The sequence below is a fragment of the Prionailurus bengalensis genome, chromosome D2, assembly GCF_016509475.1.
Source record: "Prionailurus bengalensis isolate Pbe53 chromosome D2, Fcat_Pben_1.1_paternal_pri, whole genome shotgun sequence".
Classification (NCBI taxonomy): Eukaryota; Metazoa; Chordata; class Mammalia; order Carnivora; family Felidae; genus Prionailurus; species Prionailurus bengalensis.
This window is the reverse complement of record NC_057351.1, coordinates 76,342,431-76,367,819: the sequence shown is the minus strand read 5'-3', so window position 1 is coordinate 76,367,819 and position 25,389 is coordinate 76,342,431. Positions and strand designations below refer to the sequence as shown.

Here is a 25,389-nt window from a genome sequence, read left to right as displayed (position 1 = left end):
AAAGTTGGACACTGAACCGACTGAGTCATCCAGGTGCCCCGAACTGTATGAATTTTAAATATATCCTATTTGAGGGGTGCCTGGGTGGCTCAGCTGGTTAAGCATCTGACTCAGTTTCAGCTCAGGTCACGATCTCACGGTTTTGTGGGTTCGAGCTTCTCATCGGGCTCTGCACTGACAGTGTGGAGCCTGCTTAGGATTCTCTCTCTCTCCCTCTCTCTTTGCACCTCCCCCGCTCATGCTCGCTTGCTCTCTCTCTCTCTTTCTCTCTCTCAAAATAAATAAATAAACTTTATCAATCAATCAATCAATCAATCAATCCTATTTGGTCAGACCGGGAACTTGGAGAGTGGATGAATTGAACACACGAGTGATCGACTTCTTCCACACATGTGCCTAATTACCCTAAACAGGGTTGCTCGGCCTGGACACAGTTGACATCTGGGGCAAGATAGCTCTGTGTTGCGGGGCTGTCCCGTGCCCTGCAGGCTGTTCACGGCAGCATCGGTGACCTCTCTGTACTAGATGCTAGTAGTCCGCCCCCCGATTTGTGACAACCGAAACTTCCTTCGAGACATTGCTAACTGTCCCCCAGGAGGCAAAACTGTGCAGTTGAGAACTACCACCCCAAAACATGCATCCTCAAACAGGACAGCATCACCCGCCCCCCCCCCCCCCACCAAGGGGAATGAAAACTGGGTCTTGGGGAGATGAAAAAGTCTTAGGTATTATAATTGCTTGTGGCCCTGCAAAAGGGTCACAGTACACACACACACACACACACAGATACAGTATATTGTTGGCATTAAAATTTCACAGTAGAAAGGAGCAATTATGGGGGGGGGGATGTCTGACACAAGGAGGAGGGGTGATTGTGAAAGATGAAGAGGTGCCCTCCTATGAAGAGGTCTAGGATTCTGCTTAAAGCAAGCATTCCCTCCCCACGTTTGGCAACCCCAGAGCAAGGCTTTCCAACGTGCAGGGGAGTCTTCGTTTGCTTGAGAAAGATGTGGCAAAATAACCACAGCTGCTTCCCAGAACCTCACAAGTTGTCTTTGAAGCTTGAGATGGAGGATGATACAGATTTAGGAGAAAAGCTGTAAGGGGCTCTTGCCCAATCTGATGCCGTCCCTCTACACACTAGTGAGACTGGACGTTTTCCTCTAAGTTCTAGAAACCACACTAATTGAGCTGACCCCAGACAAATGACCACCAGTGTGCCCTGGCTGAACCAATGACCTCAGCAGCCGAAACTGCCATTTTATAGCATTTTTTTAAGTTCATTTATTCATCTTGAGAGAGAGCGCGAGAAAGAGAGGGCAAGCGGGGTAGGAGCAGAGAGCGGGAGACAGAGAATCCCAAGCAGACTCCACACTGTCAGCACAGAGCCCAACACGGGGCTTGAACCCATGAACCGTGAGATTGTGACCTGAGCCCAAATCAGGTCTCAGACGCCTAACTGACTGAGCCACCCAATAGCGTTTTTACCAGAAGAAGGTAGTACGTTTCAAGTTGCTCATCTACCAAAACCCATTCAGCAAAACCCCCGGACAGCAATTTCAATTAACTCAATGATGCGAAAGGACCAAACCTTACAATTTCCTGTTTTCATTTTCCTGTTTCTTTACACAAAAGCTTGCCTAACATTTAACAACCAGCTGGTTTATAATACTGAATATTCATGCTGGACAGGGTCACACCTGGCCAGTTAGTATACATGGGATCTTGTGACCAGTTCTCAATCTGTAGTTAAAACGCATTTAGATTTGTTCAGTGAAAGCAAACTCCCAGACATTCAGCCTTACAAAGACCCTTCAACAGGTGCATGCCACGCTCAAGGACTTGTCAGCAGACGAACATTGAGGCTGAGCAAGAACCTTCGAACATGGGATACCTCTGCAGCTAAGGTATTAGAGCATTATAGTGGTTGTTTCTGATTTTAAAATGATAGCAGAAAGATAGAACAACAGCGCAATGGCTAATTTCATGTGTCATCATGGATAGGCCAGGGGGCCCAGCTGCTCTGTCAACCTCAGTCTAGATGTTACTGTCAAGATATTTGTAGATGTGATGACCGTTTACCATCTTTAAGTCAAGGAGCTCACCCTCCCCAATGTGGCTGGGCCTCGCCCAATCAGTTGAAGGCTTTAAGAGCAAAGACTGAAGTTTCCCAAATAAAATCCTACCTCAAGACTGAAACATGGAAATCCTGCTTGACTTTCCAGGCTGCTGGCTTGCTCTGCCCTTTTTAAACTCAAGACTGCAACTCAAGACTGCAACACCCGATACCTGAGCTTCTAACCTGTGGGCTGGCCCTACAAATTTCAGGCTGGCCAGACCCACACCCATGCAAACCAGTTCATTAAAATAACTGCTCTCTCTCTACACACACACACATACACACTGCTGGTTCTGTTTCTCTGGAGAACCACGACTAATGAAAACAGGAACATAGATTCTACCTTAAATGGAGCTAGTCCATTTATTTATTTATTTTTTTTTTTATTTTTTTTTCAACGTTTATTTATTTTTGGGACAGAGAGAGACAGAGCATGAACGGGGAGGGGCAGAGAGAGAGGGAGACACAGAATTGGAAGCAGGCTCCAGGCTCCAAGCCATCAGCCCAGAGCCTGACGCGGGGCTCGAACTCACGGACCACGAGATCGTGACCTGGCTGAAGTCGGACGCTTAACCGACTGCGCCACCCAGGCGCCCCGGAGCTAGTCCATTTAAGTCCACACCGTATGCCAATGAAAAAGCAGGTGGCAGAAAGAATACCTCTCAGAGCCAGGAAAGACAAGTCTACGGCCTGCAGAGGGCGGTGCTGATGAGAAGCCGCTCACCCACCAACAAGAGCCTGCAAAGCTCTGAACTGGAGGCCCCAGGTACTACAGGAGGCAGGGGGAAGGCACAGGATGGACACAGGGAACAGGTGGAAAGACCTTATTAAGAGCAGTTAACGTCTCCACCCCAACCTACAAACCAGAAAGGAAACATCACGTCCCTGACTCTTGAAGAAGATAGAAAGTTCAATTATTTGAGGCTCTGCACTTAGGAAAAGCAGGCAAGTAGAGAACAGGGCCAAACAACCAGGCTGAGAACCAAGGGGTTAAGGGGATGTCTGCAAGGTCACCTGTAAGAACCCAAGCCCCTCAGCCTGGCACCCAGAACGCCAGGCTCAGGTACACCCGGCGAGAGCCAGAGGTGCCTCCCTGGGAAATGGAAGAGCTCAAAGTAAAGGCCAGAAGCCAGCACTCAGAATCAACCAGTGAAAACCCAGCTCGCTCCCCAGTCATCCTTCAGTGAAGACTAATTAAAGAGGTCTGCCCCGTTAGCTTAGTGTTTCCACCTTAAATAAGAATCCCAGTAAGGTACATCATGTGAGACTTCAGATGGCCAGACACGGAGAAAGGATTCTAAGAGGTTCCAGACAGGGAAAGAAAAACAAAACCAAGGAAGGGAAGACTACGAGGCTTGTCTCAAACGCACTGTAAACCAGAATCCTGCGCAGAAGTGATTTTCTACCTAGAATTCCGCACCCAGCTAAAGAGTTGGATAAAGGCACTTCTGGTATAAATATCTCAAAACGTGCAGCTCCAATGTCTTCTGCTGGGAAATGATAGGAACGGGTGCTTTTCCTCCCAGAGTCCTCCCTGTCCCCGGCTTGGAGTTTCCAGCTCCCCAATTCCACAGCACCGTGGCAATGCACCTGGTATTTGTCCTTGCCCTAAAGAAGACACCACCACGTCTGACCATCCTGTACCCTCCCCAGGAGCTAACCCAGTACCTACAAAACAGTCAGTGCTCAAGAAGAATCTGTTAGATCACCATCAGCCAAATACACCTTTTGAATCTTGTCTATCATGTAAAGAACTGTATCCCACAAGCACCGATTATCCTATAAATGCCCCCTTTAAAAAATGAAATAGTTGGTTAAAAACTGAAACATCTGTGTGCACAATTACAGTGCCCTGGTCTTGCTTTAGTAATTTTTTTTAAATTTAAGTTTCTTAGAGCAGTTTTAGGTTCACAGCAAAATGAAGAAGGTACACAGAGAGTTCCCACAGGACCCCCACCCCCACACACGCACAGGCCCCCTCACTATCAACATCCCCCGTCATCTATTCCAACCGATGGACCTACACGGACAAATCACCCGAAGTCCACAGTTCACATTAGGGATCACTCTTGCTGTTGTGCGTTCTATGAGTTTTGAGAAATGCACAATGATACATATCCACTATTCAAGTATCATAGAGAGTAGGTTTCACTGCCCCCAAACTCCTCTATTCTCTCCCTGTTTATCCCCACCCAACCCCAGCCCTCATGGTAATGCTTTTTCATACTATTTGTTTGGAGAATAAGCAACAGGTTTTCAGTTTTCTGGGCCATGTCTCCCTTGCAACTGTACAACTCAGCCATTAGAATGTGAAGACCTCCATAGACAATATATAAACAATCCCTGCGTTCCAATAAAACTTTATTTACAAAAACAAGCAGGCACTGGATTTGGTCCAAGGGCTGTTGTTTGCTGACAGCCCGACAACCATGTCACTTGATAGATTCTCACCATTTTTATAAGAACGAAGTTTCTTAATAGCTTCACGTGGCATTAATAATTTACTTCTATTTTCTGTCTGAAACCTAACCCTGAAACCATACCCGGTCAGAAGCAGAGACTGCAGTGAAAGACAATTCCCTTTTCAGAATATCCCTGCTTTGAAGCCCCCTTGCCTTTCTCTGCTTTAAATCCCAAATTTCTGGTAACTCTGGAGGGAACACTTGCTCTTTGAAACTGTGATCTCTGTTTTGCCCAGAAGGGTGGCCCGGGCTGCCTTACGGAGCGAGTCCCATATGAAGGCTGCCGTGGGACATGCTGTTTGCCAGCCGAGCACTTCAGCGGAGCACTGACTTGTTTATGGTAACTTGGGAACAAGATCTTTTATTTCCAAAAGAAACCGTTTGCTCTTATGTTCGAAGAAAACCAACTCTCCTGCGGGATGATATGTGGACATCGACCACCTTCTAGTCACTGATTATCTATAAACAGAGCAGAAGCAAAGCCATGGTTACCTAGCCTGGAAAATTCATCTCAGGAGATCCCATGCTCCAGAACGCCTGTGTCTACTCACTCCAGTGCAACCTACAAAGTTGATTTTACTGAAGGGAGAAGGAGTGTGTGTGTCACAACTGGCGTCCACTAACGTCACCCCACTGAGGCCCAGCACCTCCTCTGAAAACCAAGAGTCATGCCAACCACGAGGCTTCCTGTTAGCCACAGTAAGAAATCCAAAGAACAGCACTGATGGTTTTTCTAAGTGGATGTGGCAGTTCCCTGTAAGGCAATCACTGACCTGTCACAACAAAGAAAGAGAGCAGATAAAAATACTATCATCAACGCCTAGACACAGGGTAGGATTCTGTGTCTGCCAAGTAGTAAAAACCTGTAACTTTTTAAGTAGTGTCTTAAGCAAAAGATAGTAACAGCCTCTGTCAAAAAGCTGGTCTCCCACAGATGCGACATCAGCCATGCATTTGACAGGGCACCTGGCGGACAGCTCTGTCAGCAAATGCATCTGATAGGGAAGGTGTGCTTCTAAAACGAGCACTTTTGTGGGGCCTGGCCCCCACTCTCGAGGACCAGCGGTCTTCTGGGTTGATTTCTTCACACCCAGAGCTATTTCCTTCCCAAGGTCAAATGCAACACGGGATACTAAATTGTGCCGCTGTCCTTGGTCAACCATCGGAAAGCCAGGGTTCAGGTTTTCCCACAGGGGTTCCCTTCTTTCTGCTTTTAGCATTGGAAGCCCCTTAAAGCTCAGCACCAAGTCTTTGGGAGGACAGAACATGCCCTAAAACAATAGAGAACTCGAGTGACACTACAGGGACAGAGATGGAGAGCAGACAGGGGTCAAGCCCAGGTGCATGCTGTTCCGGGGCCCTGTACACAGTGGCTGGCATCAGAATGCCAGACGATGAGCAGACGGTAACCGTGCGGTGGGGCATTCCTCCACTGGCACCACAAGTCCTCCAAAACAGACGCTCACTTAAAATGAGACTTCAGAGGGAGCGCCTGGGAGGCTCAGTCAGTTAAGCGCCTGACTTCAGCTCAGGTCATGATCTCACGGTTCGTGAGTTCGAGCCCCACGGTGGGCTCTGTGCTAACAGCTTGGAGCCTGGAGCCTGCTTCACATTCTGTGTCTCCCTCTCTCTCTGCCCCTCCCCAACTCATGCTCTGTCTCTCTGTCTCTCTCTCTGTGTCTCTCTCTCTCTCTCAAATAAACATAAAAAAAAATGAGACTTCAGAAGAACAAATAAACTCAGAGCGGGAAGTGATTACAAATGGATGTTTTGCCTTAAGTAGCTTCAGAGAAGCTCGGGCCCTCCACCTTCATGCACCACGGGGCCCTCGCTATGGGCATTCTAGGGAAGCACACTCAGTAAGCGTTTTCCCTCAATCTCCCCCGAGACTCTAGAGCCAAACCCCTTCCATTAACTGGTAAGTGTTCAGTCTCAGCCTCTGTATTCTTTTCCCAGGGCTGCCCTTACCGATGACCACCAGCCTGATGGCTAACGACAACAGCAATGTGTTCTCTCACGTTCTGGAGCCCAGAAGTCTGAAATCCAGGTGTGGCAGGGTCATGCTCCCCATGAAGCCTCCAGGAGAGGATCCTCCCTTGCCTTCCCCAGCATTTGGTGGCTCCAGGCGGCTCCCTGTGTCACTCTGATCTCTGCCCCCAACTTTACGTGGCCTTCTCACCTGTGTCTCTGTGTCTTAAATATTCCTCTGTCTTTCTCTAATAGGAACATTTGTCATTGGACTTAGGGCCACCCTAAATGCAGGATGAGCCCATCTCCAGATCCTTAATTACCTCTGCTAAGGCTATTTTCCAAATAAGGTCATGTTCACAGGTTCTGTGGGCTAAGACTTGGACATATCTTCTGGGGGAACATTATTCAACCCACTATAGTCTCCAACAAACCAGACAAGAGTACGAGTTATTTATTTAAATGAACATGGAGGGCATCTGAGTGGCTCAGTCGGTGAAGCATCTGACTTCAGCTCAGGTCATGATCTCATGGTTCCTGAGTTCATGCTCCCCATTGGATGAGCTCAAGCCCCACTTTTGGTGAGCCCCTCTTCTCTCTCTCTCTCTCTCTCTCTCTCTCTCTCCCTCTCCCTCTCCCTCTCCCTCTCTCTGACTCTCTGTCCCTCATTCATTTACGCCAAATACATAAATAAATACAAACATACATACATACATACATACATACATACATACATACATAAATCTTCATTGTATTTAAGCACTGAAAGCCCTGAGACACTATGGAGTCAGAGGCTGGCATGAAGGTCAACGAAGGGTTCTTGAACAAGTTACTGAGTCTGTCTGAGCTTCACTGTCCTCATGCGTAAAATGGAGATAACCCGACCTGGGGTGGGGGGGCCACTGTACAGGTTAACAGCAACTCACTCAGAGTGTCTGGAACCCCAATATCTTGTTGACAGGGCTCTCGCCTCTAAGGGCTCTGAGCAAAATGTCCACAAGCACCTCAGGATAGTTACTCCTTGATCCAGCCACTCTCAGGGAGAAGTACTCAAGTCTTAAGTACTTAGAGAAAACAGGAAAGATTAAGGTAACAGACCTGCCAAAGGCAAGTAACGTCAGACCTGTAAGGAATCGAGGACTTCGGGTCACAAGAGTGGCCTCTCTCAAGTGGTCGCCGGTGGCCACAGTGCTTCTCCAATGATCCCAGGATCACCAACCTAAATATACAGCAAGCCACTGCCTCTGGACTCCCCGGGACACGAGCTGTGTCTTATTTACCTTTGTGTCCCCCACACCTGGCACAGTGCCTGGCACTTAGTCATTCCGTAAACGTTGCCGGAATGAGCCCGGGTATTCTGGAACCTCAGCTCTGGCTACAAACAATAATACGGATGAGTACCGTTGATTTAACGCACGTACTGAGTACTTCACGTATACGTTGAGTGGATGCAATAAGATAACACACCTACACATTTTGTCACGGTGGCTGCTCCAGAAATGACAGCGATCATCATTACTTATTTTAACTCTCGCTCCGATCATGGAAGCATTATCATCCCCATTTTACACAGCGGGAACTGAGGCAGGGGAGGGTCAGCCACAGAGCTAATACCTGACTGAACCAGGGTTTGTCACACTTCAAAGACCTATGTGCTCTGCACCACACCGCCCTGCACCTGATTTGTATTACTTAGTGTTGGCTTTAAGGCTGGTCCCAGCTTGCATATCTATAACCAGACTATATATTGGGGTGTGTGTGTGTGTGTGTGTGTGTGTGTGTGTGTGTGTGTGTGTGTTTATGTACTTGTATATGCGTATGTATGGGCTATAGATTGGTACACACACAATACCGTCACCGAAAGAATGAGCTAGATAAGAACACAGAGCTGAAAAGCTTAAGGTCCCAGAGAACGTGATAAATTCCCTTGCACTGTCAGGCTCCTGAATCGCACTGCCAAAGGGTAAAGTGTCACATGTCACACTCTGCTGAGCTCATAAAAGCAACACATACAAGGTCTTGTAAACTCTAGAGCCTCATCCACAGGCTTATTACTTGCTGGCAAATTCTTGTTTCTAAGCCTACAGGGAAGAAGAATGAACTGTGCTCAACATTCATGTCCCAGCACTTTCCTCTCGACCGAAAATCTCAAGGCAAGTGGTCAGGAAACACGACCCAGAATTAAAGAGGGTCCCAGCCACTGTGAACTTACAGGAGGAATGGATGCTGGGGAAGCTTTTGCGGCCCTCGGACACCAGGTCGGGGTCACCCGTGCAGTGCATTTCCGAGTTCATCACTCCATCTGGAAAGCAGCGGTAAAAGAAATCGGGGCGAGGTCTACAAAAGACACCATGGACATTTTCAATATAAAATGCTGCCATCACAAATGAACCCCAAGATGACCCCCACCACTCCCTGCTGCCCCCAGCTCCTCCTGTCACTGACACCAGAGCTCCCCATGGACCATGGGGGTCTTGGGAGAAGCTCAGGCTTCAGGGTCAGAAAGCTCTGAGTCGGAACTCCCGCTTGGCCACTTACTAGTTTTCTGACCTTGGGAAGGCTATGTAGCCTCTCCCAGCCTCAGTTTCCACATCTGTAAAAGGGGGGGATCGATACCCACCCAGAGGTGAGGTCGTGAGGTTTAGAGGAGATGACTAGATAGGAGGCCCTAAGCACAGTGCCAGAGAAATAGAAGGTGGTTCCTGCCTCCATCCACAGCTCCCATGCAGAGGCTGCTCTCAGGACCCCAGACTCCAGGTTTCTCATGTCCCTACATCTTGAACTTGGATGGCCAATTGCCCCTCGTTGAATAGCAGGCTTCACCTAACCTCACTGAGAGGGAGGACCCGACAACTCGGCTCCATGATGCACAGCTCATGGCCATCCAGGCTGACCTCTCTGGCCCACATCAAGGGAGGCAGACCTCACAGGAAGTGGGCGGAAGCTGGCCCCCTGAGGTCAAGCCACCTGTCGCAGACACAGCCAGCATTGACTGAGCCCTTCCTGGGGACCAGGCACAGTGCTGGGCACTGCACGAGCATCATAACGTATGATTCTTATGCCATCCCCAGGACTTCCTTCATCTTACAGTTGCAAAAATGAAGGTTTAGAAAGGTAATACTCCTGCCCAAGGTCACATACAACCAGTAAGTGGCAAAAGCAAGCAATTGGATTCTTGCACCAACACACTTCACCCCATGTTTTTTTGTCTCCCTCAGGTGAGGATTTTTACACAGATGGGTGATAGCCAATCATTTCCCATTAATTCAACTAATATTTGCTGAAGGCCAGCCATGGGCAAGGCTCTGCTAGTTCTATAAACGCTAGGGCCCTTTTCTGCACATATTGGGTCACGCTGACTTCCTGATCTTCCCAGCTCTCGGATCTAGGCCCAATAATAGTCTATCAATATCTATAACCTATCAATAATCAGAATCAATAATCTATCAGAGCTGCTGGCGTACTCTCTCTCCCCTTATCAGCCAATGTTCTCCAAATGTAGTTATTCACCTACTGAACCAGAACCTTAGAGCAGACAAGGCCTGGGAACCAGCATTTTATTGGGGCCTCACAGCAACTCTAAACAGAAAGTTGGAAGAATACCACAGCCCCAGGTGATGCATGGCCCAATCTGTATCCACCTGCCCTCTTGCTACCTGGCCAGCACCCTCCACCAGGTAGATAATCAGTAAATGCTGAGGTTCTGAGAGGGGAGCTAACCTGTCCACGGCCAATAGCTAGTCAAGGCTGAAGTCAGGCCTCAAATTCAGGTCTTTCGACCATTCACCTCTATGGAGACCAGCTCACTGCTGGAGCAGTCAACAGAGAGGCAAGATAAATGGAGAAGAGGAATCGCTTCCCATGTGCCAATCCACAGATGACCTTGAGAGTCTAAGCCATTTGTTTCTTTTTGCAACTTACCTTCCCACTATCAACTTAATAGTGTTTGTGCAGACTCCATTCAAAGCAAGAGCCAAGGATACTGCTACAAAACAAAACCAACAGACAGAAAAATAATGAGCTGGTTCCCAATCGCAATCATCATCCTCATCATCGTCAACATCATCATCAACATCATCATCAACATCACTGTTCCATGATAATACTATTCGATTTATGACCATAGAAATATGAACCAATACTTTAAAAAAACAGAGGTAAGTCTGCATGGCTAGAGTAAAATATAATTAAGACAAGACTCTGGAGAGTGACTCATAAAATGCCAAGCCCCTATGACATGAAATTTATCTCTCCTCCCTGACTTTTTAATATTTTTAATATTGGAAAGGAACACATCCATTATGTTCTGGACTGATAGGAACAGATTTAATATTACAGCATATAGAATTCCTCTTAGTGGTAGCAAGAAACTAACATTTTTCTTTCTTTTTGGCAATCTTCTCAAACATAATTCTAATCACAGCATCCGCTGGTATCCGTCTTCGGAGCAGGACATTCCCACTTGGCGATTATCTCTTTGTTGACTCTTCACCTGCTGACAGCTGTCCATTCGTTATCAAACAAATCACTTTCTGAGAAGGTAAACAGTCCCAACACCTCACTGGTTTTGAGAAGGTTGGCCAGGTGGTACTTTTTTGCCATCTAAGGCAGTAGGAACTTCTGGAATACATTATTTAAAAATATACAGCATGGAAACTTTCTCTAAGTGGCTTGGAAGGATTTTGCTGGCTGAAGTACAGATCATCCAAAGGGAAAGAGCTTTCCCTGCAAGGACCTCCCAGGTCTCTCCCATATTTATCAAGACCTCACAAAAGGCAAGTCAACATAATGGAAGGTCAAATACCGTGCATAATCGATAAAAACCTATTGACGCCCCCATTCCATTGTCTTGTTGAATAATAAAACATATAAGCTACCGTTTCCCTTTGGCAAATATTAACTGTTCAATAGTAGCTGAGATTTATGGAAGAAAATAGCAGTGGTGGGACATTTCCAGGAAGGGACTGCCTGGACCAGTTCATGGTCATCAAGGGAGACAAATGTGTTCTACAAGCAGAAAGTACTATGGAATGGCTGACACAGTCACTGAGGGCACCGGCCACAGAGATTGATACAAAACCTATCTGCTTTTAACAAGTCATGGGAAGCAGAGAGAATGGGAGGGACCGGTTCAAATGAATACTTTTGTCAAAGGGAAACAAATTACCTAAGAGCGAGACATGCAACAACTGGCCATATCTGAGTGTGGCAGCAAAGGATGGATGGGCCACCAGTGTGAAGAGCAGAGCAAGAGTCACAGCCCCGCACTGCCATTAACACACCAAGCAGGCAACTGGGATGTATAAATCGGAACCGAGCATGGGGGAATTCAGGGAGATCCTGCTGATTACATCCTGTACACACAGACCCTTCCTTCTGAAATGCTGGCTTCCCTCCTCTCTTGCCACCTCAGAACACTGCTGAGAGGTCTCCTTTGCAGAGAGGAGGGAAAATGCCCTGAGCTATCTTCACTGATGTATTCTCCCCAGAGCTATAACAATTCACAGGCTGTGGGATCACCCTGCAGGACTGGGATCTTTTCCTGCTAGAGCTGGTTTGGCAGACTCACTGCTGGGTTTTCCCAGCTGGGTCAGACTCCTTCTTATTCGGGTCCTAGCATGGCCTCAGCACCGAGGAGGTCTCCGGAAACACACATTGCTAGCTGATCTCCCAACGCCCTTAGGGAATTTCATAGACCGCTACATGGATCCAGAATACCATACATGTCCCCAGCCTCAGCACCGGCTGGGTTTATTGTAACACAGGGCGGTTCTTTGAAAAGTTTCAAGTAGCTGAACTAGAAAATGTGTAGATGCGATGTAACCACCAACAGCTGGCAACTTCACTCTCTGATCTAAAAGCCTGAAGGAGACAGAAGACAATCGGACTCCTAACTGGTGCTATTTAGGGTGAAAGTCATCTCAGCATTCTGGAAGTAAACTGAACTGATTATTTTTGTCTGAATAGTACAACCCCTGGGGGACCAATATGGGGGCCTCTCACTGATACCAGAGGATAGGCTGGGCCCAGATCAGATGCATGAAAGGCTGGCTGAGCAGGAAATGAATGGCCCCAATCAGGGATGTTTGTTGACTAACAATAACCCAGTGGGTCTGTTTCATAAGGGCTGTGTTTACAACATCCCACAGCACAGTGGGTTTGAGAGATTACGCAAACAAAACCAAAGACAAACCAGACTATGTCCGATAAAGAAATTCAAAGTGAAGTGTCCAGTGAGTTAGCCTCTGAGAGGCCTGTATTGAGAACAATACTGCTTATATGCATCCCAAAGGATTAGAGGGCTTTTGCTGTTACTTTGCTTGTTGGGAATTCAGCACTGTGGTATTTCCATAACAGGGGTCTCTGTTATACCAATCGGCTGTTCTGCAGCCAAACCCCTAAAAGCCGGATGCTGCATGGGGGCAACCCTCACCCATCTTGTTCCACGGCACACGCACAAAGGTGGCCACTGTGGACATGCAGATAAAGGAAGGACTTGGGATTCAGGTCTGCTAAAGAAGGGACCTGAACACTAAACCACTCTCACTGAGAAAGTCCTGAACTCCAGATAACACTGGAAACACTACACGTGATTTTCTGCCCTTGGTTTTTAAAGATTACTCTTCCAGCCCCCTACTTCCAAGGCTTCCTAAAAGAAGTTATTTGTAAAAAAAAAAAAAAACCACCTGTGTACAACAGGAGGCTCTTTATCATTTTTACAGGGCAAGCTCTCATTTATTTAGGCAAACAGAACATCCAATAACTCCACCTTGTGTGTTAACATATAGGAGGCAGGATATGGTGTGCAATTTCTAAATGTCACTCTAAGGGAGATTTAGCAGAAAATGAAAAGGTCTAGAGAAGTAACTTACTGCCATAACAACACACAACTCCAAAAGCTGGCAGTAAATTATAACCATAACCATGAGAGACAGGTCTTACCCACAGTCATATTACCTTGGGACTCGGTTCCAGGGGAGCAACTAGAATAAAAAGTAAGGCAAAGGATTGCCAGGTCAACTGAGACGACTCCCAGTAGGACGTTTCAGGGACCATGGGAATATTTATCCAAACACTGCCCTGGCTGCTCCACCCCCATGTGGAGGGCACTATGCCCTCCTTGGAAAAACTGACCTTTCTGCCACATCAGCTGAGGGGACTGAGATCATGTGACTGCCAAATCCCCAAACCACAGATAAGCAGCCGGGTAAACACTTGACCTGAGATAGGGCACCTATAGGCTGGCCAGGGACTCATGACTTTTGTGTCCGGGTATGAAAAATGGGCTGAGCCAGAGGGTCTGCCCAGGAAGTCTGGTCCATTAGATGCAGAGGTACTTGGAGGTGGGCATTGGAGGTGACAGTCCTATGGGTGTGGGGCGGGAGCGCCTACCGCGGCAAGCTCGAACCCCATAGAAATCAAAAGTATGGGGCAGCAGAAATGATGGGCCCACTGGAGGATTAGGCAGGACACCTGAGAAGTAGAGGGAAGGCACATTACAGAGAGAAGCATGTCTCTATCCCCGTCCTGATGGCCCAGCTCCCTATTCTAGTTCCCATACTGCTCCTCTGTCCCTTTTCCCCCTATTCGTGGCTATCTGTGAGATTGCTGATATAACCCTGTAACTAAACCCCTAATTTATGTGAGCTAATTGGAGAGAGATTCTGTTCTGTTCAATTAGAGCCTAACCCAAGCCTGGTTATGTAAGAAATGTTCCCTGTCCTGTGTCAGAGCACAAAGCCCCTTAACTGTTCCGCCTAGCCAAGATTTTGCCCTTAAGCTCATTCTTGTACCAAAAAAAGAGAAGACCATGTTTTGCTACCTTTTCATTTCCTCAAAGCCTAATAATTTACAAACATACCCTCAGAGGGGCAATATCTCATTTTTCCAGATATATTATCTAACTGAATAATAAAGTCCATACAACACATCAAAAACACAGTTTATGTAAGAGTTTGGATAGCTTTTATGAGGTGTCAAAAAATAAACATAATTCAGTTTTCCTAAGGATCAGAAAGCTGAAAACCTGGCTATTGGGTATTATTTGGGTTACTCAGCAAGCCAATTACCTTTGCTTTCTCTTAATATTGTCATTTACTCAGTCCTTTAACTAATATGCAGATCATAAAAATGGGTTTAATCTTAAAAATGTCAAACTTGCGTCACATGCAGATACAGCTTAGCTTGGGGAGAATTTGTTACAACGGTCTTATAATCGATGGCAAAGACTACAACACTCTCTATACAATAAAAATTGCTTAATTTTAGAAATGTCCCCAAAAAGATGAGTTATAGAGTTTATTTCCGAATTCTGTTATATTTTACATCTGCTTTTGCCCATTTGTGCCTCCAGCCAATGGTGACAGGTCAAGAAATCTGTGCCTGATTTCTGAATTGGCTGTAATTTATTAGTCACAAATGTGGGATTTGGCAGTCAATAGCGACAGTTTCAGATCATCTTTGCCTTACCACTAAGAGCTACCCTGCTCTTGTGCCTGAGTAGCACAGATCTGGGATGTACAGACGGACATTCACATTCAGCACAATGGACAGCAGCCAGGCTGCCACTGAAGGTAAGGTGCTTTTTACCATCTGCGAATTGGCTCTTCTTAGGGCTAAAAGTTTACCTTCTCTTGTTTCTCCCAAGTTTAATTTGACCAAGAGAAAAATCAGCTGGGTCCAACAGAGATTTTTTTAAATCTACTGATCTAATTAAGTTCAGCCCCATCCCCTAGAGCAAGAACTGTGAATACTCTACCTAAGAAGGCTTCCTTAATTTCAGTCTTGTCTGTTCGCCGGATAATTTTCACCACACAAATAACAGCCAGGGGTGTGAGGAAAGAAATTGCCTGGAAAAAATAACAAATAATCCCTTATGAGGACAGCAGTTTGCTATCAGAGGGCTGATTGATAATTAGTTCAAGTTAGTTTCATTTAGACTCACTAGTTGAATGATGTTACTGAACTCCTGACCTCAAAGAAGGAGGATTTATATCTATACTTAGAGACTCTGACGACTTAAAAAAAAATCGGAGGTCTGATTGTGGGTTATAATTGATTTGCAATTGCTGGGAGCCACCTTTAAAGTGGTGGCTTTTTAGTTGTTGTGTTTTTTTTTTATTTTTTTAAAATGTTTATTTCTGAGAGAGAGAGGGAGGGAGACACAGAGTGTGAGCAGGGGAGGGGCAGAGAGGGAGACACAGAATCTGAAGCAGACTCCAGGCTCTGAGCTGTCAGCACGGAGCCCAATGTGGGGCTCGAACCCACGAGCTGAGAGATCGTGACCTGAGCCGAAGTTGGACACCCAACTGACTGAGACACCTAGGCGCCCCAGAGTGGTGGCTTTTTAAACAGGAAAGAATAGCCTATAATGATGACTCATCTTTGCCAGAGGACCCCCTCACATCCTCCACTGCAGAAAGAACCCTTGGCCTCCCATCCCCATCTCTCTGGAAACACACTGGACTTGCTTAGAGTCAATCGATTCAGTTTCTTTGATGTTCTTTTACTGAATTTCATTTCCTCCACAAAGCAGAGTTTAATACTTTTGCTTACCGTCTCCCTTCCTTTCTTCCATCTCCTCCCCTCCCTTGGCCCAAAGCACATAGAAAAGTACAATAAGTGTTTAATGAATCAAGCTGGTGGGATTCAGATGCAAGCAACATTGATTACAGAGCGCTCTATGAGGCAGGAACTATGTTTGGGTAGCATCAGGCACCGGTGTCTCTTAAATCCTCATGATGACTCTGTGACTATACTTTGCCAGGCTTGGGGACTAAATGATGTGCCCAAGGACATACAGCTGGTGAGTAGCAAGGCCAGGCTTTGGAGACCAGGTTTTCTGCCTGCCATATCTAGCCTTTATTCAGCATTCTACAATTAGTAAGTTGTTTTCAACATTCCAACAACCAGGAGAACAGTATTGAAGTTACTTCCTTACTGATTATAACATCTCAGGAAAACAATATCAGAAGGGACTAATTATCTCACAAATTCACAACTGACCTAATACACAGTGTAGGAAGGGTGGGGTTTGGTGACTATTGACCGATAGTGCTCACACCTTTGGAAATCTCCACTTGTAATGCAATGCCACTTTTTGGAAAGGGACTTTCTAATGGGGATAGGCTCGGCTAGAAGACACTTTTCTTTTATAAAAACAATTCACCCAAATGAACACAGTCTTTCAAAACGACCGGAGATGCTCTACACACTTGCTGCAACTAGATTGCAAGAGCTCAGCACATCCTGGGGTCTCCTCTCTGGGAGCCGTCTTCAGAGGCAGCTCATGAGACATGAGAAAACCCCTCCCCTTGCTGGCTGGTTTCTTTCCCGTTACAATGGCAGTAACCAGCTGGATGAGCCTCCTTATCAGCTGTGGTCCTGAAGGACTTAGCTGTTTAAACACCACATCAGCAAGTCCTATCACCATGGAAGGTATTCAGAAGAATGTGGCACCAGTCTAAGGGCAGCTGTATAAGAGGAGATTCAGAACTAAAGCAGAGAAGCAGAAGATTTCCCCAAGGGCGACTGGAAAAGGCAATGCTCACTTGTGCATTAATACCTCCAGCGACATCTGTGAAAGTTCCCAGGGGTGCCTGGGTGGCTCTCACACTTGAATAACAGTCGAGTTCATTACAAAGCTGAGTCCCTCAAGTAGCCTTACAAGACCCGTCTGGGAATCTACATTTTGTACCAGGTGTCTCAAATGATACTGATGCTGGTGAGTCAGAGGTTTGACTCGCGCATTTAGTGTTTCAAGAGTGATGATGGAAGCCCCTGCTTACTTAAGTCCAAAGTTACAGTCAAGGTCCAAGAAGTCCTTAGCTCCCTGTTTCCTCTCACGTCAGACACGCAGACGAGGCCACACACTCCCCAATAGGGAAAAGCAGCTCACTCAACAGTGAATGGCGCACAGTGACCCCACTGATACTCAAACCTTAAATACCAGAATAGCGCAGGACTGGAGACAACATTACAAGGCAATCCCGGATGGAATACTCTAAGGTAAGACTGACATAAAACCCCAGAAAAGATACGAGTTGGCAAGACCTTGCCCACCTCAGAGGCTGCCTACAGGAGATCCTGAGCTGGAGTGTACCAACCAAGAGGAGACAGGGACACCACAGGGGAGACCGATAGCTCCAGGCCCATGAACAGGAGCCGGAGAAGGCATCAGGACCACCCAGTGGCTCCAGGCTCGCAGCCTGATGGCAAGGGGATCTCCCTGAGCACCGCTTCCTGTCTCAGCTCCCCCCCAACTCTGATGGCCCAACCAGAGCCATCACTTAATTTCACCCCTTCTACGACTTTCCTATGTAGATGCACATTGGTCTGTTTTCTAGAACCACCAAGAAACGACTTCCTAGGCCTATGCTAGTCACCCAGGAGGGCGAGGGCTCCCCAGCTCATGAGCTTCACATGAGGGAATGCATCAGAGGAAGAACCACAGCACCCATCATCCAGGCGGCCACAGAAATGTCTGTGCCTGAGGGTGTAGCCATCTTTCTCTCCTCCCCTCATCCTAATGACACTTGGGCTCCGATCCCACTCCTTCTTCCTGGAAACATATCTGCCATATCCTTGGACAGCACAGTCTTCAAGTCAGCATAGCCAGAGACATATTTACATGTGTCATCTCTCCCCCTTTTTACCAAGATTTCCCAACTAAAAGGTAGATTTAAGAGATTGAGCCCCAGAAGCCAACCCATTAGGAAAACAACTTCCTTCTGGGAAGAAGCACCCCCGAACTGAGTAAGAGGAGTGGACACAAGAATGGGTACCCCCCTTTCACCCAACAAACCAGACTGAAATGAAATCCAGGGCACACCCCTTCCACCGCTCCTGCAAAAGCCTTTAAAGGCGGCTGCTCCGCTGCCTGAGCCCTTGGAGACAAAGACACACAGACAGGAAGTGGGGGTGATCACTTCTACTTCCAAACAGATGTGGACATGTAGGACAAAGAGGCAGGCAAAATTTCCCCTGCTATTGTTTTCCCATAGGTTAACTTTTCCAAGCTTTGAATGTTTTTTAAATCCTGGGAATGAGCCCAGTGGAAAGACAGTGAATGCTGAGTGCTTATTAAGAGGGACCGGAGAGAGACCAGAACGATGAATTCCAGCCAACCACTACTGCAGGACGCGGAAAACAGACTGAACCCTTCTCCATGCTTGAGTTTCCCTCACTAGTTACGAGAACAGAGGGCTGCCCCGCGTACGGACGTAAGTGTGATAAACAGCACTAACGTGCTCTGAAAACTTAATTAGGACCATGGTATGTTCTGGGCATTTCATGCAAATTAACATATTAACACACGTTTACTTTATGGATAGGAAACTAAGGCACAGAGAGGTTAAGCAACCTGCTGAAAGGCACACAGCTACTGAGTGGTGAAGTGGAGATTTATACCCAGACTGTTTTTATATCAAGCTCTGGGATTTTAGCCATGGTGTTATAGCAGTTCTCACCTTAGAAGTAAGAAGCATTAATAAAACATGGTAAATGCCTTTTCTCTGGAGTTGGAGGGGGAAGTAAGGGGGCTCACATCCAGGAACATGGGCAAGTCACAGAAATGTTAGGGACAGCTGTCATGGATTCAGCCCCTACTATGTGTGATGGGCTTCCCTCACATTTGTCTAATCTTCTAACTACTCTCCTGGGGGAAACATCCTCCTCACACAGCTAACAAAACCGAGAAAGAAATGAATTCTCAAAGGCACGCACCCGGTGGGCCGAGAAACCCCAACCTGCACTTCCGTGCTGCCTGGGCTGGAGTCTTGAATCGCAGCGATCACCTTGGTCCAAATGCCTCATCTTACCGGTGAGGAAACTGAGGCTGAGGTCATTCTTGCATTAAAGAATGGCTTTGTAAGCTACTAATTAACTATAGCGCACAGAACCCAAATATCAAGATAATATATCTCAGTCATCAGGTAGGGTCCAGTTTGTGGCTGGTTTTGCCTGGTGCTATTATACAGGCTGAGAAACACAATGTGCAGAACAGACTCCGATTAAGGAGAGCTGGGTTCAAGCTCCAGTTCTGCCGCTTACCAGCTCTGTGGCCATGATCAAGTCACTCAACCTCTTCACCTTTGGATCTCAGTTTTCTCATCTCTAAGATGGGTGCAACAATCCCATCCATAATAAATATTGCTACTGGGATTTAAATTCACCAGCAGTTATTGAATGCTTCCTCTGTACCACACACTAAACAAAGCACTGGAAGTCTATCACCCCACTTGATGCTCTCAACACTGTAGGAGGGGGAGAAGAGTGTTATCAAAGGCCCTTTATACAAGTAAGGAAACTGAGGCACTGAGAGGGTAGGTGATTCTTCCAAGTCACATAGCTAGGAAGGGGATCTGAGGCAATCCAGTCTGGAATGTACAGAGAAGCCCGACCCAGAGAATCCAGCAGTTAGCATCCAGCATCCACTGGATGCTACGATGTCATTATTTCCCCAGGGAAAAGTGTTAACAAATGACCCAAACCAGTAAAGGAGTACCAGGATCCTGTGACCACACTACTGGGAACAAAGCGGTTTGAAGCTCCCGCCCCCTATGCCCTGAGTCTGAGCAGTGCCGGGAGGAAGTGAGGAATAGGGAAGAGCCTAATGCATCCAGGCAACCTGCCATTGCCTACACGACCAGCGACCAGAGTCTCCACCGGGGACCGGCCTTGTACGTCCACCAATGAAACCAACACAGGAAGTACTGTCAGTTCCTGGCCACTGCTGCTCCAGAAGTTGGGTCACCTGCGGCACTGATACAAGACACGGTACTTCCAGGATGCTTCTCGAAAAAAGGACAAAGCAGGGCCAGTGTGTCTGACGTGGGAGGGGCACAAGTATACCGAGAACTTTTAACAACGAAAGGGCTCAAACTCTGATGTCAGGATGTTAACCAGAGAAGAGCTTGTCACCGGAGTTCATTCATATCAGACAAACAACAGGCCCGGAGTGCCTTAATTTCTGGCACTTGACAGATGTGCTGAAAAGTGCTTATAGAGACAAGCCAGGACATGCAGTGCAGACACCTGGAAAGGGCCTTGCTGTGGGTAAGAAATTACAGCCCATCACAGAGAAAAGAGCTGTCTACGACTTTTGCAAAGAGTCTAAAAATTAAACTGTCTATCATGAGCCAGCTTTGTCTCTTTTCCTTCCCTCCTCCCCCCAAAATTAACTTTCTGTCTTCCCTAGAAGCATTCTATACTAGAATAGGAAACACTGTTATTGAATCAACACGGTGTCAGTAATATTTTACAGAAGTAAATCTTCTGGACTCATTGTGGCCAGGGCAGAAAGAACAAGGGCAAAGGACAGGTGTTGGGTAGGGTTTGTTTGTTTGTTTGTTTGTTTGTTTGTTTAAGCCAAGTAAAGCAACTGGGGGACACCAATCATCCCATCAACTCACTACCTGAGCTTACCTATCAAGAGCTTTCCTGGGTCCATCCAAGTCATGTTCATGTCTGTGTCCCTGGGCCCTGTTCACTGGGCCCACATGGCCCCTGCTTTCTTGTGTCTGTGCCTTGACACACCAGCTCTTCTGCATGCGATCGGCTTCTCAACACCTTTCCACATCACCTGAGCCCCAAAGGAGACATCACAGTTGAATGGGTCCATGAGGGTCTAGCCTCTGGCAGCTGGCATTCAAATCGGGGTCTAGCAACTGGTGGTTGTATAACCTCGGACAAGTTGCTGAATCTCATTGCAGTTGCCATTTTCTCCATTGAAATGATGGGATTCCAAAAGTGATGACCTCAACAGATTGTGACAGGGATTATCTCAGATGCCACTGTAAAGTGGTGAGCACAACTCCTGTATTCCAGAGATGTTACTTGTTGTTGTTACTGCCATGATGATGATGATGATGACGATGATGATGGTGGTGGTGATGGTGGTGATGGTGATGATGGCGATGAGGAAGCTCCCTGCAAGTTTACCCAAGCCTCTAGCCCTTTCTAGATTCTATTTTTCTTTAGAGTACCATCTCCACCAGAAGCCCGTAGGACCCCTATATACAGGATATACCCCCCAGATATGATTTGACTTTCCCATCACCTGAAGCTCCTATGGCTTTTCTTACCCACAGCAGGCTGGAAATGTTCCTTGAATCTACAAAGACACAACTACTAAGACAGAAACAAAGAGTATACTAAAAAGCAAAAAACAACACAAACTAAGTCCTCCTACAGCAAAAAGCAGGTTTTCAAAGATGCTATGATAAACCCCACACACTCAGGAGGGAACCATGACGTCTTTTGAATAAGGAAGCAGCTTTCAGCTTTCCATAAAGACAGCTAAAAGTTTGGGAACTTCCCAGAAATGTTAATTCAAGACTCAGTATATGTGAAAAGAATTCTCAGCCTGTCTCTCTGGTCAACAGGAACCCAGAGTCATCAAGGGATACAAACTCTCAGAATCAAACAATCCAACCACACCCAACTTCCATGTAGAAGTTCCATCGTCACCTTACCTGAAAGTGCCAAAGACAGAGAAAATGAGAGGGGCTTCCTGGTGATGTTATCACCATTGACTCTGTACTTAACTCAATCCCCTACCATTTTAATACTGTTTTTGTGACCTCTGACCAAGTGGCTCCTCTAAAATATACATGCGTGTGCGCACACGCACACACACACACACACACCGCTCCAGAGGCACTAATTTCCCAATCAAAAGACATGTGGTTTATTACAAGCTGTCTTTAAATAACACTTTGGTTAGGAAGTTAAAAAGTTTGCCTTTAGATTAAAACACTCCAACCAAGGGGCACATGGGTGGCTCACTTGGGTAAGTGTCTGACCGACTCTTGATTTCAGTTCAGGTGATGACCTCACAATTCATGAGATCGAGCCCCAACAGTCTCCATGCTGGGCATGAAGCCTGCTTGAGATATATTCTCTCTCTCTCTCTCTCTCTCTCTCTCTCTCTCTCTCTCTCCTGCCCCTCCTCCACTCACACACATGCACATGCACTCTCTCTCAAAAGCAAAACAAAACAAAAAACCCATTCCAACCATAAGTAAAACAGACCCCAAGATTTTTTTTATGTATTAAACAATAAAACTTGAGCCTTCTAAAGAAACCAACTTTGTTTTAAAAAACATTGAAAATATATATTTTATTACAGTCTTCCATAAACACCTGAAGGTTTTAATGGATCAAAGCAAACAGATGATATTTTATATTAAACTCTTAATAAAATCAGGGGAAACAAAATATGATTTATGTGGTGACAAAATATTTTTCCTCTTTGTGTTACGTGTATTATAAATGTATCTGCTGCTTTCCTCGTGTTATTATGGAGCCTGCATTAAATCTTGTGACCAAATGAATGAAATACATCAACTACCACTAACAAAACAAAAGGTTGAACTTATCTCCTTAGGAGATTCGAGGGTAGGAATCGGGATCTGAGGCTGAATACACTTCTATTCTCTGAGACTCACAGCACTGAATAACTCCTTTACTGCCTCCTATCCACCTCTGCCAACATGCAAATGTACCCCCTCCTATGTGTGTCTGCAGCCAGGGTATTTGTGGCATTTGTATCTAGACTTCAAAACAATCCATTGTTCACAAATCTAGGACACAGCCACAAATTTCTCACAATATCCCATACGAGCATTCATCTCCAAATTGTGTCTTACAGCACGTAAAATGTGAAATCTTTGAAGAGTGGGGATAAGTGATAAGAGCTTCTCCCTTTCAAAACCATGGCATAAACTAGCCAGACACACACTAGTTCCTTTATTTCTAGGGTTTATGGAAGATTTGAGTTAGAGCAGAAATGGAAAAAGTCTAATTGTAATACTCAAGTGTTAGGTAAAGCCTGAACTCTTCAATTCCCCCCTGAAACTTACAAAAATCCAGTTTAGTTTCCGATGGAAAAGCAATTATTAAAAGGCAAATAAAATAAGATTTCAAAGCTCTTGTAATGTGCTGGGCATTTCGGGATGTTTGCAGACAAAGATCTTTCTAATCACGAATTAACAAGATTTCTTTCATAAAATCAGAGGGATTTCTTCCAAGATGCAAAAATATTCTTCATGTGCTCTATGAAATCTTTAGAACAACCACGTAAGTTTCCAGAGGCACAAGACACAATGGCTGGTCAACAGGAATAGCCTTCAAGCTAGAAGACTAACTCAACCAAAAATTGCATTACTGTTCCGTAACAAGGAGGAGCTTAAATATTTCCTCTGCTACAGAAAGGCCTGATGGCAATTCCCCAGGAGGCCATTAGCATCAGCAAGGAGTCTTGGACACTCAGCTCCCAACCTACATGGCAGCCTCAGGGATGAGCCTGGGTTCAGAGCTGGCTGCTTAGATCTCAATCCTGGCTCTACCACTCACTTGCTGTGTGGATTTGGGCAAGTTCCCTCCTTTCTCTAGAATGTGATTCTGCATCTGCAAATGTGAACAAGACTGACATCTTTCTCACTGTAATGTTGGGTGGGATTAAATGAGATAATCCTTTCTTAAGCTCTCAGCACAGTGCCCGGCACATAGGAAGTGAAATGTAAAAGGCTTCAATAGCCACGGGGCAGGGTGAAGAGGTAAAAATAATCCTGCTATATCCACCAGCTATTTGGATGCTGGCCCATTTATTCTAGAAGTAGAAAGACACAAAACACTATCTTGGGATTGAGTCATACAAGGTATCGCATCAGTAGTCAACTGACCTGCTAGAACCAGAAAAGTGGTTGACAGAGCTATCTATATAGGGCCTGAGTTTGGCAAAACAGAGGTTTATTCCAGAAGGAGATGGAGCAGGAAAATCCATTTCTGGTCTTATTTTACTGTAAGTATTTGGAAACAACTCGGCACAGCTCACGTAAGCCAGTCCCTCCTCTTTCCACGGTGTCAGGCAATTACTGGTTCCATAGGGCCAAGCAGCACCCGTCACGATCTGGAATGGAGTTTTAATGCCATGGGCTGCTCACCTCCTCTTTCTCTGAGACTGCTCACTGTCTTCAGCAGGGGCTGGCAAAGCAGAAATGGAAACCCATTTGGTTCCTACTTGGGAGACGGGTCAAATCAGCCATGAAATCGTGGTACTTACGAACATGAGGCGGGTAGGTATGTTGTCTGATTGCACCAAAGGATTTTTGTAGAGCCAGATCTCTTCTGGCTGGATGACTCTCTGGAATGGGTCCAAAAACTCTGTGAAACTGAAACAAAACAAAGATGTGTGAGTGCTCTCGTCTGTTGCCTGTATTTCCCGAGAAGGCCACTCCTTCACACCCTCGGTGGAGAATCCAGCCTCTGGGGAAGGAGAAGGGGATGACAGGGTAAAATGGATCGAAAGAATTACCGAGACATGGTAGACACTGTACAACTTTCTGCCGCCGAGAACCAATTCTGGGCATAAAAGAATGGTTGTAAAGACCCTAGGAAGTTGGGGCTCCAAAGTGAACTGAAAGCCGAAGGGCAGAATGGGGGCTCGGAGTGGGGCGAGGCCAGGCCGGCAGCTGGCTCTGGGGAGGAAGTAGGCTGGAGAAGGAACAAAGGTTGAAGAGCCACCGGGGCAGCACCAGGGGGAAAACGTCAGGTTCTTCCCTCCCCTCCCTTACCCCGGACAGCGTGCTGACACCTCGCCACCAGTAGGGGGCAGAGTGAGCAAGAAAAGCTTCTGAGAGAAGACAGAAGGTTGGGCAGGAGGAAAGCAGAGAGAAAGGCAGGCAGGGAGGGAAAGCAGGGGCAGTGAGGTGCATCCTGGGACTGCTGCCAGGAAACCAGACCGCTTCCCCTCCTCACCTTGTCAGCCTCCCAAACCCTCCCACACCCTGGGAGCCCACAACACCCAGGCGGACGGAACCCAGTCACCACCGAGAGAAA

The 25,389-nt window shown here is 46.5% G+C and overlaps 1 protein-coding gene across 3 annotated transcripts in view; it reads right to left on the bottom strand.

Annotated features, from left to right (window-relative positions):
- Positions 1-25,389, bottom strand: part of PLPP4 (phospholipid phosphatase 4) — a 128,405-nt gene that overhangs the window by 56,872 nt on the left and 46,144 nt on the right. For all 3 annotated transcript variants that reach the window (XM_043597714.1, XM_043597712.1, XM_043597713.1), the window contains exons 2-5: positions 24,614-24,722; positions 15,308-15,398; positions 10,471-10,534; positions 8,762-8,886 (exon numbers count right to left, since the gene is read on the bottom strand). In XM_043597714.1, the coding sequence (XP_043453649.1) occupies positions 8,762-8,886; positions 10,471-10,534; positions 15,308-15,398; positions 24,614-24,722 (389 nt within the window). The remainder of the gene's footprint in view (positions 1-8,761; positions 8,887-10,470; positions 10,535-15,307; positions 15,399-24,613; positions 24,723-25,389) is intronic.